The sequence below is a fragment of the Condylura cristata genome, unplaced genomic scaffold, assembly GCF_000260355.1.
Source record: "Condylura cristata isolate star-nosed mole 26May11 unplaced genomic scaffold, ConCri1.0 scaffold00007, whole genome shotgun sequence".
Classification (NCBI taxonomy): Eukaryota; Metazoa; Chordata; class Mammalia; order Eulipotyphla; family Talpidae; genus Condylura; species Condylura cristata.
The window spans coordinates 48,613,997-48,631,052 of record NW_004567108.1 but is presented as its reverse complement, the minus strand read 5'-3'; the positions used below and the strand labels follow the sequence as shown (position 1 = coordinate 48,631,052).

At 37.4% G+C, this 17,056-nt stretch overlaps 1 protein-coding gene across 1 annotated transcript in view; it reads right to left on the bottom strand.

Moving 5' to 3' along the window:
* Window positions 1-891: 891 nt before the first annotated feature.
* ANKRD55 (ankyrin repeat domain 55) overlaps window positions 892-17,056 on the bottom strand; it is an 81,537-nt gene continuing 65,372 nt past the window's right edge. Inside the window, exons 8-11 of the mRNA XM_012721792.1 lie at window positions 15,713-15,880; window positions 12,126-12,787; window positions 2,907-2,999; window positions 892-1,080 (exon numbers count right to left, since the gene is read on the bottom strand). Of these exons, the coding sequence (XP_012577246.1) occupies window positions 959-1,080; window positions 2,907-2,999; window positions 12,126-12,787; window positions 15,713-15,880 (1,045 nt within the window). The 3' untranslated portion in view covers window positions 892-958. The remainder of the gene's footprint in view (window positions 1,081-2,906; window positions 3,000-12,125; window positions 12,788-15,712; window positions 15,881-17,056) is intronic.

Here is a 17,056-nt window from a genome sequence, read left to right as displayed (position 1 = left end):
ATACTTAAGATATTTACAAAATAATATACAGGCTTCGGGATGCCATGAAATAGCTATGATCAAAAAAAAATAGCTATGATCTTCTAAAACTCTGTCTTCAATTTTAAATCAAGTCAATCAAATCCCATGCATCTGAGTAAGGAGACCTGAAGTTAGTAGTTTTTCAAACTTCGCTAAGTCATAATTTGGGAATGTTTTGAGTAGGCAGAGACCATTATTTTGCAACAACAAAAAAGATTAAATACATAGAGTATTTGAAGAATGTATGAGAAATGCCTATTCCATTCTGTTAAACCAGGATGTAAACCTTTCCAACCCACATGATCTTCTTAATACTGGAACAATTAACTATATCTGAAAAGACAATAGTTGGAAATAATCAAATAACAAAAGAGATACATAAACATTGTGAAACCACGTGGGCAGCAGCCAGGAACTGACAATGTTAGGAAAATATTTTTCAGAAGATTATACATTTAAAAGCCACAAACTGTGACTGATTAAAGGATTTTGTTACTTTGATTTTAATAGTATCATCAGTCCAAGGTAGAATTACAATAAATGTGACAAACAAGTTTGGAATGTGCTTTTTGTTTTTATTCAGCAAAGCATACTTTCTTTAAACATAAAATCATTCACCAAAAAAAAAAAAAAAAATCAGCAAACATACCACTGAAAGCAAAGTAAACATAGCTATGTTTCCTTGCTGATAACATGTTTTGACTTTTTACTTTGGCATGTTGAGGTCACAGAACTCACAGTCTTACAATATATGCACAAAGATTCTAAATGCTTATGTGGGAAATATCTTTATTTGGAATAAAGAATTTTGGGTTATAAAATTGTGAATGGCTTATAGAATGCAATTTACTAAATTAGTCTTACAAACTAGAATAATTTCATCCTTTGACAAGTGAAAATACATATAAACCATATTTCTGCAGTTGGTGAGCCACAGTTAATTTTCATCTTTGGCAGGACTGGCAGAGTTGTCACCCTCTTCAGCTGGTGTGCTATGCCCCCGCTGGCTTGGAATAGCAGGAAGTACTCTGTTTGTCCGGAGAGGCTCTCCAGATAGAACTGGGAAGAAAGAATAGAATGAAATACTTTCAAGATTTATTTCTCTAAGAGTCTAATGAGGAATGTTGGGAGGAGTATTATTTCTTAAGGTTTGGGAGCTTTCTAAGAAGCTAATCTTGGGTAGAGCTAGATAGCAGAAGATCTGGATACAAGTATGTATGTACACACATATGCATATATACATGCCTATATGTGTGCATGTGTATGTATACTCACACTTGGATGTGTATGTGTATTCAGGCTTACCACACAAAGTCAGGAATATCAATTATGCACAAATACTAGCCTGTGCTAAATTGACCAGTGTGTGTGCCGGGCAGAGCTCTCTACCTTGGGTGGAGTAGCCTTAAAATGGCCAAGTTATGGCCCTCCCAGTGTGTTAAAGCACTGCACTAAGAAGCTTAAGCCACTTCCGCATGAGTTCAATTCCCGCCTGCCCGGGAGGAGATCCACATGGCGTGGCAGACCTCTCCTGACCTGCCCGCTGCTCCCGTCAGCAGTGTACTTCGTCGATCTGCCTGTTCTGTACCCCACTCTGTCTCTGGTGAATCCTCTCACCCTCCGCATCTCTGGCCTATACCCCAGTTCTGTACGAATAAATAAATAAATCTTAAAAAAAAAAAAAGGCCAAGTTAGCACAAAACTTTAAATTAGCCCAAGACATTTGTACTGTGCTTTTTTGCAAACCTCAAAAGGTTCTCAGGTTTCTTGTAGGAAAGCACTGTGTATCTTTCCATTGCGTTTTCATAGAGCTAAAGTTGATCAAAGATCTTTATTTTGTATTATCTCTTTAAATTTAATAGAAAAGCAAAGTTTTTGGGCTCTGTCAAAGAAAATTCTCTCTCTGACTTCTCAATCCCTACCCACCAGGATTCAAGGCTGAGTGACCCTTTCATTAGTTAGATAGCTTTGTAACTACATTTCTGCTTAAACACAAGGTCAGACTTAAATTTGATTTAATGATTGAATTCACACCCTTTCAAACCCTTACTTCACACAAATTAGTAAAGGCAGAGGCTGATCTGTCATGGAAGAGATCTTGATTTCTGCTATGAAATTGTATGAGTTTGGACTATAAACGTTGGGCTACTAAATCTCCCATGGTTTTTTATCTAAAAATTCAAAAACCCTTTATTCACTCAAACTATAGCATAGGGGAGAATAAACACAAGATATTGATTCTGTGCAAGCAGTTGTCAAGTATTTTAAAATATTTTATAATCTCATTTAATCCTCCCAACAATTCTATCTGGCTGGTGCTACTGTTACTGGCACAGTGAGGAAACTAAAGCAAGGTTAAGGAACTTATCTTACATAGTTGGTGCAGGTCCTAAATCATCTAATCTGGGTGTGTGTGCGTGCACGTGTGCAGGCATTACATATGGGTGAGGTGGAATAGGAAGAAAAGGAGGAAGGAGATTAGAATCTAGTATTACTTGTTTCATGAGGCAGTTGACTCAGCATCCTGCATTGAAGCATCTGGCTCTCCTACTTAACACTTAAGTAATGTTGGGCAAGTCATGTAACCTTTTTGAACTGTTTTTTCAATTGGTATTATCTCAGAGAACAAGTATAAAGATACAGAAATTCAGAACTTCGATACAGGGCTCAGCAGTTTATCTCATAACAAGACATCCCGGTAAATACTTAGGCACACTCAAACTTGAATACAACTGGATGAACAGAATGTATCAGAATATATTGTATACTGTGAGAAATTTTTGTATAAAATACGTGAGGACTTCCTACAAACAGAAACGACATGTAGTTGTATCTAGACATGTTAACACTTGCAAAAGAAACTGAGGAAAATTCAAAATACTTACACTTTTGGTCTGGTAGAGGAGCTAAGTTGTTCCGGGCAAATGGAAGATCCCTGATTTTGAGTCTGTTTGGGGAGAGATGCTGAAAATTTTGTCCTGGGGACAAATACTTAGATCAATCATTTAAGAATCAACCAAGTAAAAAAATGATATAATCTAATGGTTAAGAGAATTGTAAAAGTCACTAAACATCACTAAATTGAAGATGTTAACAACAATAAAAGTGAGATAGCCTAGGTAAAAGAAATTATGATGAAAGATGAATTACCCTAGTCTTGTTTGAATAGGTGGACTAAGTCATGGACTAGTGCATCCAGTCCAAGCAACTAAGTCCACTTCACTAACCTGATAGGTAAAAAGCTTAGACCGTGACTAATGATTATCTTGCAATTTACTGGAGAGAGAAAGCAGACAGCCCACATGCACAATTGGAAAATAATCCAGAACAAGCTATGATGCTGCTCTTCTCCCTTCCTCATGGACTGACTTTTTAAATATTTTAGTCTTTAGAAATGCAATCAAAGCCACACGATATTATCTTACACCAGAGAAAATGGCACATATTTAAAAATCTGGCAACATCAAGTGCTGTCACGGATGTGGAGAAAAAGGAACTCTTCTACACTGCTGGGGGGAAAGCAAACTGGTCCAACCATTATGAAAAGCTGTGTGGAAGTTCCTCAGACTACTAAAAATGGAGCTACCATATGGCCCAGTAATTCCACTGCTAGGAATCTATCTAAAAGACACAAAAATATTAATTCAAAAGGATACCTGCACCCCTATGTTTACTGCAGCACTATTTACATGTTGGGAACAACCCAAATGACCAGAAATAGATGACTGGATCAAGAAGATATGGTATATATACACAACAGAATACTATTCAGCAATAAAAAAGCTAAGCTCCATCCACAGCAACATGGATGGAGCTGGAAGGGGTTATGCTCAGTGAAATAAGTCATAAGGAAAAAGAAACATATCAGATGGTTTAATTTATAGGAAGAATATAGGGGAACCAAATAAGAGATCATGAAAAAAAATAAATGAAAAAACAAAACTAGCAGGCAACTATAAATGAGAGACATTATGTAGTGAAGGGTGAGGGGGAAGAATCAAAACAGGGGACAGGAAGAGCACAAGGGACTATGGTGATAGTGCACAGGTGAATTAGTGGTGGGGATTCTATGGGGAAAACACCAATGTTTGTACAAAAAAAGATTGTACAAAAATGAACAATGATGTAATATATGTGTGTATGTGTATGTGTGTGTGTGTGTACATGTTTAAATAAATATCATACCCTTTAAGCATCCCCTCCTAACTCCCTTTGGGGAGCCAGGTTATATTCTCTTTCCAAAACTGGCTCCCTCATGCATGCTGAGTCTCTCTAACAAGGCTTGTTTAGTTCAGCTACAACTAGTGCTCTCTGGTGACATATTTCCCTACAAGGCAAAGGACCCACTCTTTAGGGTTGAGACTCTATAGCAAAAGCAATAATAATAATTATACTTTATTGAGCTTCTATTATGTGCCATTCTCTATTTAAATAAAAGGAAAGGATAGCAGAAATCATGACTTAACTGACTAGTTTAAATAAAATTTTATGAACAGGCATATTTGACTACCCACACCATAAAACTTAAAAAGTTTGAAAAAAAATTGCCATGACTTATCAAATCTTTGATGATGAATTTATTCTTCTAAAACAGGGGTTTCTCAATTCTGGCTACAGTAGGAATTATCTCAGGAGTTAAAAAAAATTGCTTCTCTGACCAAACCCCAGATAAATGAAATGATTAGATTTTTATTAGGTCCCAGGCCTAGAGATGGGAGCTAGTTAAAAAAAAAAACCAAAACTGGGAGATCACTATAATCTAATTTATACTATAAACAGTGGCATATTGATGCTTAAATTTTCAGGCATTTTATAAGCTGATTGACACCCCACTGGTAGCTTAATAAGAACCATGGTATAAGTATTTGCACCATGGAAATCATCAGCAAGCACTGACTTTTCTTTCACAGAGTCAGTGTTAACAATTTATCCACATATTACTAATTATAAGAGATGTTCCAAATATCTAAAAAGAAGATACAACACAAAAGCTATTTATGTTCAATTAAAAAGTTGCTGAATTTGGTAATGAATAGGAGCTTGGGCTCCACAGGCAGAGAGATTAAATACTGGACAAATGAAGCAACTAATTAAATTTCCCCAATAAAATGATGAAAATAATTTTATCTGTTTTTTCTTATAGTTATAAAGATTAACTAGGAAAGAAAATATTAATCACTTGATTTACTGAGTGAAGACTCAATAAATATTAGCATTTGTTACAGTTGTAGACTGCAGAGTGTTTTAACAAAATCTCCTGGACACTGGGAATGAATTATCTGATCTTTTACCTGTTGGCTTAGTAGAAGCCAGAGGCAATACAGCACTGCTCATGGAGTTTAAGTCATCCTTTTGACAAGGTAGTCTTTCAAATAAAGATATAGCACTAGCCAAAATTCATCTCCTGTCTGCTCAGCTGACTCCACTAGCAGACTCATAGAGGCACCCATTTGAGTAGTTGCTTGATTAGGTTGAACAAAACTTCCAGTCTGTGTGGTGGACATTTAATATTTGTGTTTTAATTCCTTTAAACTCTGAAGGGCAAACCATTTTAAGAGCCATAATTTAGAAAGACACAGTACTTACTAGAATTATAGTAAAACCCTTATCAACTCATATCCTATCTAACCAACTACATTTGAGCAGAAATGGAGTAAAATGGAGATATAAGATAATGATAAATAAGATAATGTTTGTGGTGTATTTGCTATTGTCAAGGTTGGAGTAAATGCTGTGGGAATAATTGCATTTAATCCTAACACCACCTTCACTTGTGAATTACATACCATTATCATTCCCATTTTACAAATGAGGACTGTGGTGTGGAGGAATTCTGAAAAGTACTCAAGGTCAGATGATGGGAAGTGAGGGAGCTTGGAGTCAGATCTATTTCACTCGAAAACCCACAGTAATGGCCTTAGAAACTAAGGTTCCTTGCGTAGAGAAGGACTGAGGCAGTGATTTTGGAATTGGAAGGAGAGTTAACTTTATTCCATCCTAGTGCTTTGCTCAGTACACAGCCCAAAGTTTTCTTATTTGTGCTGCAGGCTCCTTCAGGGGGTATCCATGTCTTAGAATAAAAGGGAAGGAAAGGTTTTCACAGTTAAATGAAAGATCCAGAAGTGAATGAAGGACTGGTAGTGTTACAGGGCAGGGAGAGAGGGGCAACCCTGAACCCTGTCTGCTCTAAATAGGTTCTGCCATCTTCCACATCAAGACAAGACATAAGAGCTTTAATGGAAAGGAACTTTAATCAATTAGTATGCAATACAGAAAAGACAAAGAATATAGTTTTTAAATCAAACACCCAAAGTTACCTGTCCCCTCATGGGTAAAAGTCCACCCAAAAGGGGTTGGCCTAAAGCAAGGCCTGAAAACCCGCCATAAGCCTAAAGCATCTTTTGGCCGGGACTCACAGAAAAGGGTCAGAAATGGCCAGACAAGTCTGGGAAGAAAAGAGCAAAATCAAAATCAAGATAAATGCTGCCATAGTGAAACTCCCCCTGAGTCTCTCACCCACATCTGTTTCAACCAGTCCAAGAATAAGAATCAAATGCAGTTTCTTCACATGTCTCTCTGTTCCATGTGTCTCCCTCAGGTCTCTTTCTGGCTCTCTATCCTGCTTCCTCAGACTCCTTTCTAGACTCCTCTCTTCTCTGCTCAGCTCCACTCTCCCCCTGGGTGGGCAGGGAAGCTGGAACCTCCCCTTTGCCTGGGTCCACTCTGTTACAGTAATAAGTTTAGCTATCACTGAGTGCATGGTCACCTAGTGCTAGAGTCTGTAACAGGATGGTCCCTAGGAAAAGGGGAAGTTCCAGGTTTCCTGCCATACCCAAAGGAGGGTCAAGCTGAGCAGGAAAGAGAAGAATCTGGAGAGGCGACTGAAGAAGAAGGAAGCAGGATAGAGAGCCAGAAGGACACCTAGAGGAGGCACATGTAGCAGAGACAGACATGTGAAGAAGCAGCACTTGTTTCTTGATCCTGGACTAGTTGAAACATATGTGGGTGAGAAACCCATGGGGAGGTGAACCTAATAGTAGCATTTTTCTTGATTTTGATTTTGCTCTTTTCCTCCCCATTTCTGACCCTTTTCTATGGGTCCCACCAGAAGGTGCTTTAGACTTGTGGCGGGCTGTCAGGCCTTGCTTTGGGCCAATCCCTTTTGGGTGGTCTTTTACCCACAAGGGGATGGGTAACTTTGGGTGTTTGATTTAGAAACTATATTCTTTGTCTTTTCTGTATTGCATATTAATTTCATTAAAGCTCCTTTCCATTAAAGGTCTTATATGTTTTGTCATGATGTCGTGGAACCTATTTAAAGTAGGCAGGCTTGAAGGCTCATGGGTGTCCTTCTCCCTGCCCTGTAACAAAACTAGGGTATAAAGAGAAGGCAAGGCAAAGTGCTCATGCAGGACTTATAACTTATGCTGGAAGAGAGTAAACTTTAGAGAAATAAATGCCCACAAGAAGTGCAGTTGGATCACAGGAAAGAAGGGTCCGAAGAGGACAAGAAGTCTTGATTCCAAGTGACCTTGCTTCAAGGTCTGCTCTGTTACGTTTACTCTGTGACATTAGACAGGTTGACACCACTGTAGCTCCACTTCATGATCTGTAGAATGAGAATATTCATTTCTCTCCTGCAGTGTTGTTTAAGGAGAAAAATGAAGTTCACTTTTTTGCCCCTGAGGAGAATCAACCAGTTTTTTTTTTTTTTTTTTTTTTTTTTATTATGACAGTAAGAAAGAACCACACTCTTACAGAAGTTGGGGCTACCTTCCAATAAAAGAGTTTGAGTTGGCTCTTAAAAGACTGTAGGTATATATCAAACACATAATAGAGAGAAGGTAAAAATAAAATGGGCAAAGATGTCATAGAGCAAAAAGGCAAGGGATTGCCAAAGGTATCAAGGGGCTATTCGAAGGACTGAGGGCAAAAAGACTGGAGGAGGTTCAGAGACTAGAAACCGGGAAGTGAGGAAAGGGCCGGCTGTGAGACATTTGCCCACTAAAGTACCTAATGGGTTTAAACAGAAGGTCCCAAGTTAAGATCTACACAGGGAGAGTGAGCTGTACTCGGGTAGTCCAGCAAGTTTTGTAATAGAAAGTTTTGAAAGTTTCTTACTTTCCTTGTGATAACTTGTAAATAACCAGGCTGGTAGCAAATACCACAGAGCTTTCAGTTCCATTTTATCTAAAAGCTGCCTGCAATGAATTAAGCTGATGTGGTCCAAATTCTCTCATTATGGTAAGTGCCTCATCCCCTATCTCTCTCCATCCAGCCCACTGACAGGTCTCAATAAATGTTAAGTAATCATCATTATAGCTAAATGTTCACTGTTGCTGATGTAAGCATAGGAGACTGACTGCCAGGAATTCAAACAGTAGCATTGCTAGCCTATATTATTTCTACAAACCCAGTGCAGGAATGGAAAAAATCCAACATTAAAGAGAGTATCCAAGTTCAAGCTAGTGGCGCAGTGGTGTGATTTACAGCATCCAATGACTTTACTATAGCAGGCTTTCATGCCAGATACAGAAGCTCAATGCAGAAATCAGCTGAGTTTTAAGCTACCTGGACTAACAATTTATATCACTTAATTGAATCTCCCTACAGTCAAGAAGCTTCAGTAACTGCAAAATTATTTCAAATTAGGCTTAAAATGTCCACATACACAAAAAATGCATGTGGTAGGGAGGTCTTTTTTTGGAGGACAAAGTAATTTAGAAGAAAATCAGATTGTTGGGGTGAATAAGGTTAAATGAACTGCTTTCTGATCTTGAAGAGCAAACACAAACAAGAAAATTATCTAACGTTCTTTCTGAGGCTGTATTTGTAGATGTAGTAACAGCAACAAGCTTAATCTGGATTCCACGGCCTGATGGGAACTGAAAATACAGAAAGAAGAGGATACCCAGAGATGGGTCTCCTAGAAAAAACCTGAAAGCTGGCCTACAGTCCGGCTACAAAGTCTTTTCTTTTGACTTTAATGGACCCTATGTCACTGTTACTGTGAGAGGGGTATATCTTTCTTTCTTTTTTCCCCCTTGGGCCCTGTATTAGTTGCCTTTGTCCCTAAAGACTGACATATAGAAAATCCCAAATAATTATAACTCAAGGGTATAAATAATTGGAATTACAATCCTGTGACAACTTGGTGACAGTCATATCTCAATTAAGGGAAAGCAAGATTCTCCTTTTCTATGGGCCCTCCAGCCTCCAACCTTATGGAGGGGCAGGAGAAGATTACATCTGAGGACCAACAGGTAGGAGATTAGCTCACTTACTTAAAATTTATCATCTTTAAAATTAAGATCATCCCTAGCTTGTCTCTAGACATAGTGATTAATGTAGGGGCTATCACACAGTTAAAAATAAACATGTGGCCCTCCCTGGTGGCGCAGCGGGTTAAAGCACAGCACTGAGAATCTAAAGCCGCTTCCGCATGAGTTTGATTCCCGCCTGCCCCGGAGGAGACCACATGGCGTGGCAGACCTCTCCTGGCCCGCCCGCTGCTCCCCTCAGCAGTGTACTTCGTTGATCTGCCTGTTCTGCTCCCCACTCTGTCTCTGGTGAAGTCTCTCACTGCCCCTGAGTCTCTGGCCTGTACCCCAGTTCTGTATGTACAAATAAATAAATCTTAAAATAAATAAATAAATAAATAAATAAACATGTGTGTGTATACACTTTACATGTATCAACTCATTTCATTAATAGCAATCCAGTCTATGTGTTAGGTATTTTCCTGTTTCTCAGATGAGGAAACAAAGGCTCAGAGAAATGAAGTAATTACAAGTAAGTAATAAAGGCAGAATTTGAACCTAGATAGTATGGTTTCAGAACCCCCTTTTTCAACCATTAGAGATACTGCCTCTTGATAAATTAGGATGAAAGACACCAAATATTCATTTTTTAAATAAGTGAATGACTAAGGTTCTTTCCATTTAAAACCCATATGATCTTGTGTCTAAATGCAAGAAGAAAAGCAATTAAACGCAATCAGTTTAAAAATCTGTAGCACACAAAGTTCATTGGCAGGCTGAAGATTCTTAGATTTATCTCAGTGACTCAGTTGCTTAGATGATTCCTATTTGCTATTAGCATTCAAAAGTATAGGTCAAAAAATGCTTTGATATAGGCACATTCAGTTCAGATTCCTTCAGATAATTTTGCTTCTCCATTTCTGCTATTTTATCACTCCAAGATATTACTTCTTTGGGTACTGAGCAAATCCTGAAACCAAGTTTACTGAATGTCCTTATATTTTAAGTAAGTAGAAAGTTTTAGATGGCACACATGACAGAATCTACTAGTTCTCTATTCAATGTCTGTCCTTCTATCATAGAAACACAAATCCAGTTTTGGAGGGACAGTAGTCTTCAATTCCTGTTCTCCCGTGCAGACAGGCCTGGTGATATAACTGAAGTTCTGATCAATGTAAGCAGATATGTGATGCTTATGGGAGCTGACTTCTTAATGGGAGCTATTTCAGCTAGAGGACATCCATTATCCCCCTCTATTTACTTCATTCTCCTCTCTCAGCCATTCCAAGTACGAAAGCCCTATGCTAGGATGGAAGGAGCTTGGTGATCATGGAGATACCAAGCACTTAGATTCTATCTATTTCAGATTTCTTTCATATGAGGACAGTGAACTTCTATTTTAAACCATTGTTACACTGGGTTTCTGTTATAGGCAGCAGAAACCAACCCTAGTTGCTATAGAAGAAACAGCCATGGTTGTCCTGGGAACAGAAAAAAAAAAAAGATTTTAAAACATTTCAAAAGATTTTTGAATGAAAAGGTGTTATCCAGAACAGGACTAATTCCAGAGAGCAGGCCATGTCAAGATCCTGGAGGCCATTAAAGGTAGGAAAAGATGAAAGACCATTATTTTCCCCTTCTTACTTTTCTAGAGGACAAAAAAGCAAAAACATTATCCATGTTATCAGCCAAATGCTTTAGTGTTTTGTTGATGAAACAAAGTCTGAGTGGAGTTTTTCTCAGACACCAGAACATAGCCTCCCTGTGTTTATCCATATTTATTCTGTACTTAAATACATATAAATATGATAAGGGAGTCATCTTCTACCTCAGAGGCATTGGGCACTAGCAGATATAAATGAAATAGGGGAGGCAGACTCATACTGAATATTAAACAGGAAGTAGTCTTCATTCCCAGAGAAATGTGGCCGAAACTTATCGACAAAGAACAACTAACACCCCGTGAAGATATAATAGACATAATAGCGTGGTATTGACTGGCTTGAATTGGTAACAGTGGGACCCAAAGGGACAGTCAGATCTAGCAGTTGAATTGGGTTCAACTTTACCAGTAGAAGTTTAGAATTTTCTGGTTTTTATATAGAATCAATTAATTTACTTGAAAATAAAACAAAATTTGGTACTAAGAAACTGCTTTGGAAGCTGTATTGCAGCCTCTACTTCAGAGCCATAATTCCCAGACTCTGGTGGGCATCATAATCACTACGAGCCATTCAAAAAATAAAGTAATGGCCCTCCCCAGTGGTACAAGGGGTTAAGTCTCAGCACCAAGAAACTATATGGGGAGTTTGATCTCTGGACAGGTTGCCAACCCACATGACACAGCAGATCTCTCCTGTCTTTCCCGCTGTTCCCCTTAGTAGTGTATTTCAGTACATCCACCTGCTGTGTTTCCCGCTTTGTCTCTGGTGGGTCCTTTCATGACTCCATCCCCACCTCTGGCCAATACCCCAGCTCTTAATGCATAAATCAATACATCTTTAAAAAATAATAAAATTAGTGATCCAGACTAATTTAGATGATTTTGCAATCTACCCTTTGGTTAAGGATCCTTTTTCCTGTTCTACTATGCCACTGAACATACATATTACTGGGAAGACAACATGCTTTCTGCTTGATGCTTGCTCTCAGTGTGGACAGAAAGTTTTCATAGCCTAGAATCTTGAATTCAGTGGTACTTCAGGGGAAACAAAAAGTTGGTCATTTCATTTAATTTGTTCTTATCCTACCCTCTCAGCTATTCTTACTTCAGTTTCTCACTCAGACATTTCTTGCATAGAGCCTGCCAGGAATGAGGAAGGGAGCAGGAAGCAAGGGCATTACCTGCTGAAGGATTCTGTAGAAGAGGAAGAGGTGGCAACCCCGAAACCTCCTGGTGACTAGATTTGCTGGTAAGCAATCTGTCTAATAGTTTATCAGAAGAAGATACAGTCCAAGCTTTGTAGAACACCTGGTTAGAATCACCTCTCCAAGGGTTTTCTAGCAATGCTTGGCAGACAGTTCTGTTACTTAATAAATCTTGCTCACTTTGGCTTTTCTGGGATCGCTGGGCTGTGTGATGCATAGTAGAGCCCAGGCCAGCATAGGAAGTGGTCCCATGGGAGGCTGTCAGGAAGCTACTGCCCAGGGTGATGGGTGGGAGGCTCTGCGTTCTGATTGGTGGAAGCCCCTTACGTGCCAGAGGCTTTCTTTCTGGCAAGAGATATTTTGAATTCTCTGAGGTCCTCTTCTTAAAGTCAACCATAGCTACTTGATCAACAGCCTGTTCTTGGCAGTTGGTGTCCACAATGCTGTCAAAGGAAGTGATGATGTCATCGACTTCCGAGGTGTGCTCCCCTCTCTGTAGGTCCCTGTTGTGATCCTTCTGATAGGCTCTCTGCTCTTCTTTTTTGTTTTTGCAGAAGATTTGATTGAACATGCTGAATCGTCCCTCCTTCCTCTGTGGTCTATTGTTCTGTGAAGGAATGAGTCGGGCAGGTTCTGTTCTAAGGGAATATAAAATATTAAGGGTACTATGTGCAGATAGAAAGTAAAAGACAACAATGCTAACCAATCAAAACACCTCTAATGTGCCATCTGCTTGAACAGGTTGTCTGAGATCTTACAAAGCCCTCTCAAGTCAAAGGTAATTGTAAGAACTGGCAACATCTTTTCAATCCTTTCCCTTGCCATGGCCTGTTTTCTGCCCAGTTACAGCGTGTCTTAGATTCCTTTACTCCCTCTGGGACTATCATTTTAAAATTCAGGAAATTTTTCCTTCTCGACTAACTTCCCAGTTAATTAGATAATCTTTTTTTTTTGCACTGCTACATGATTCTTTGGTAGCACTTAGGCTATGGTGAGAGTTTGATTCACATTTGATTTCTTTAGCGACACTGAATGAGAACAGAGTGAATATTTTCAGCAGAAAATACCTTAAATAGTCACTGTTCTTGCTTCTCAAGGACAGTTAGTAGGAGTGTAAGTTTTAAGTCAAAGAGATAAAGGCTAAGGTTTGAGGTCATCTTCAACTCATAGAAGTGGGGTGGAGGTTGAAGAAGTGGGGGGAAATGTGGTTTTCTCTGAAAGGGATCCTAGGAGATCTTGACAGAACTCTGACCATATCTATTCAGGAAGCCTGCCCATCATAAGTTGTTTGTGTGTCCTGCTTCTCTTTCAGTTTTACTAAATTTTCTATTGAAAATACTTTTTAAAAATGTGTACTTAAGGAAAGAAGCTTTTCTGGCACAGCTGCAGAAGAGGAAGTATGTATGCTAGAGGTTGGGTGTGGCAGCAAAAGAAAAATGAGCAATGCCCAATGGGCATTTTTTTTTTTCTAAAGAAAAAAGGTTATAGCTGTTGTCTGGCTGGTTCTTATGTGGATAGTTTCCCTGAGGCACTATTGTGTTTTTGTTCCTTGGAAAATTCTGTGTTATTTTCTTTAGAGGCCACAATTGACTTAATGTTTTCTGTGGTATGAGTTAACAATGAAACCTGACCCACATGCTGCCCTAAAAGTCATTACTCTTATAGGACTGAGATACTGTAATCTGTAATTTGCAAGACACCACCACTTATTTTGGCTGCATATAATGACTATCTTTTGTAGAGGTCACACATTGAATGATAGGATCATGGTGTATTTTTTTTCTTCTGTCCTTCACCTTCCAGTAGGTTTTTTGCAATATTGAATCTAGCTTCTTTTCTAATACTATCAGAGTGGAAAAGGCTTTCTGTATCAGAAAGCTGTCAAACTTATAGTGTACATTCTTTGAAGTTCCATTTACAGAACATGCCCATGTGCCAATGAGTGCTACTTCAGTGTCTCCTTCAATCTGTCTCCTTTCTATTACAGGTTTTGATGTTGGCTAGTGGGTTGCAAAATGTGTTTAAATGAATACTGAGGTCTCTGACAGTCTCTCAGGGATGTCATGTTTTTAAAACCTGTTTTCATAATAATATTGAGATGTTATTCATCTTTTTCATCCTGTGTCCTCTGTACCAACAGTGTAATAGAGATAGTGGGCCAAATTGTGGGCTCCTTGGTACAAATCAAGGCATGAGCACCAAAGAACTTGTGTTGAAAAACTTTGCCATGTAACTTAATAATGCCCAGTAAAAGTAATTACTTTTATTAAAATTGATCCTTGAATATATATTTTTTGAACAAAATAAGAAGTATTCATAGGCAATTCTATATACTGATAGAAATGACAGCTGTCTTGAGTTAAACAACTTGTGCAACTGAGTTGCCAGCTGAACTATATAGTTTTTCACAGAACTCCATTTTTATGACTTAGAGAGTACAGTTATTTGGAGTTGGACATTTGCAGAAATTCTCTTAAAAATGAACAAAGTAAATCTATCATGTTAAGGTAAATAATTGGCAGAACTGTTGTGAATAACAAAAATTAGCATTTTGGAAAACTTATATGTACACTGTAAGTTTGATAGCTTCTTGATATAAAAGGACTTTCCCAATAAAACTAGGGAAGTAAACAATTATTATGTAATGACTTATGTCATTTTGAAGATAATTTAATGAACCAAATTTTTCTAAATGACCAATACAATAAATTTTAAAATGCAAGACAGACTAATTAATTTTAATACCTTATAATTCAAAAATTTCATTAATATGGGGACAAAGTCTCTACTTCAGCTAATTTTTAGGAAACCAATTTATCATGTTTTGGTGTAGTATCAAAGTATCCATAATTATTTGAAATGTTATTGAAATACTTCCTAACTGCATATCTATATAAGGAATATAGTTTTTATATACTTCAATCAACATATTACAACAGATTAAATGCAGAAGTAGATATGGTAATAGTTGTATTGTCTCAGGTTTCTATTTACATATCAAATAGGTTTGCAAAACAAGTAAGAACATTGCTGTTATTCTCAACACAATTGTTTTTATTTGTTTTGGAGAATAGGCTGTTTTAAAGTAAAAATATGGCATTTTTGTTAATATGTAAATATAATGGATTGATTTTACTTTAAATGAATAAGCAAATATTTTCTTAAAAATTCTTCAGTTTTAATTTCGAATGTCCTAAATATAAAGAGGTATGACTGACATGAACAAAGCTTTTTGGATCCTTTATTATTTTTTGTGTATAAAGGGGCTGGAGAACAAAAAGTTTGAGGACTGTTGATTTACGCAAAAAGATTAAGAAACTATGGCATAAAGAGAAAAGGAAAGAGAAAAAAAGGAAGAGATTAAAGTTCAGTGACTATTAGGCTGACTGATGGATTTAGACTTGCTGCTACTATTTTACCCCAAAGAGTCAAGAACATGTCACTCTATATTGGATAATGACAAACAATCCTTAGTGATTGTTGGGTTAGTACAATGGAAATTAAAAAATTCCAACTTCTAGAAAAATTAAAAAAAAAAAGAAAGTGGCTCCTGTTGTGCTCACCTGCTCTCTTGGGAGAGGAGTTTGACACAGGCTGTGTGGCCACAGTACAGGGCATAGGCCAGGGGCGTGCTCTCATTGATGTCACGTAGGTTGCTGTCCATGCCCAGCTCCAGCAGGGACTGCACACATTCTGCCTTCCCTGCAGCTGCAGCCCAGTGTAGAGGTGTCCTGGGAACCACATGGGAAAAACAGCATCTGAGCACATGAATGATACATGTTGCTTGGCTGGAAATATTAATAGTACATATTATGTGGGGCTTAAGGATGACAGTGTGCATGCATTGGAGTCTGTCCTCCAGTTCTAAGTATCCTTTGGATTTCCACTTCTTCTGATCTTTCTGAAAATTTCCTAGAAGAGGAAGTAGGTCAAAGGTTATAAATGATTTTAAGGCTTCTTTGTAAATTTTGCCAAACTGCTCTCCAGAAAGAGCTACTCAATCTGTCCTCCTAAGACTTATGTTTCGACATCTTCCTGAACATTGAATATTATTGACGTATTTAAAAATACTGGCTAATTTGGTTATACATAATGATTGTTTTCCTTTGCATTTTTAAAATTAACAGTGAGGTTGAACATTTTAAATAAATGTTGCTTTGCCATATATTTCCTCTTAAAATGACCCACAATGCCCTTTGCCCATTTTTCAATTTCTTACAAATTTATATTAGCCCTTTTACATATGAAAGGTATCAATCTTTTATAGATTATGTAAGTATTTTTTTACATAAGAAAATACATCTAATTTGTACAACTTACACAAATACATAACAAATTACATCTAAAATTACATAACAAAGTACATCTAATTTGTTACTTTACTTTTTATATTTTAGTGATTTTCTATGAAAAACTAAAAAACACATTTAATTACATCTTTATTCTTTATTTCTTTCATATCAGTCAGAAGGTATACAAAATTTAAATCTTTATTGAAGATAAAAACCCAGAGAATGGGAAAAATTATTTGTAAGTGATATATCCAAAAAAGGGCTTATATATATATATATATATGTATATATATTTTAGATGAAATTAAGTTTTATTAGCACACAAATCCATGGCTATTAGTTTACATCTTGTCTAGGGCTACTTTTGTGCACAATAACTTTTGTGCCAGTAACCTTCACAGTCTAAAATATTTCCTGTTTAGTCTTTTATTGAAAAAGTTTGCTGACTCCAGACCACATCTTTCTTGTGGTACTCTGAGTACCTAAACATCTTAGTACTTTTGACAAAATACCACTTTAAAAAGGGCTTATATTTTAGAATCTATAAAACCTTTCAAAACTGCAGAATAAAAAAGTACAAGTTAATCAAAATTAGCAAAAAATGAAAGTACAAAG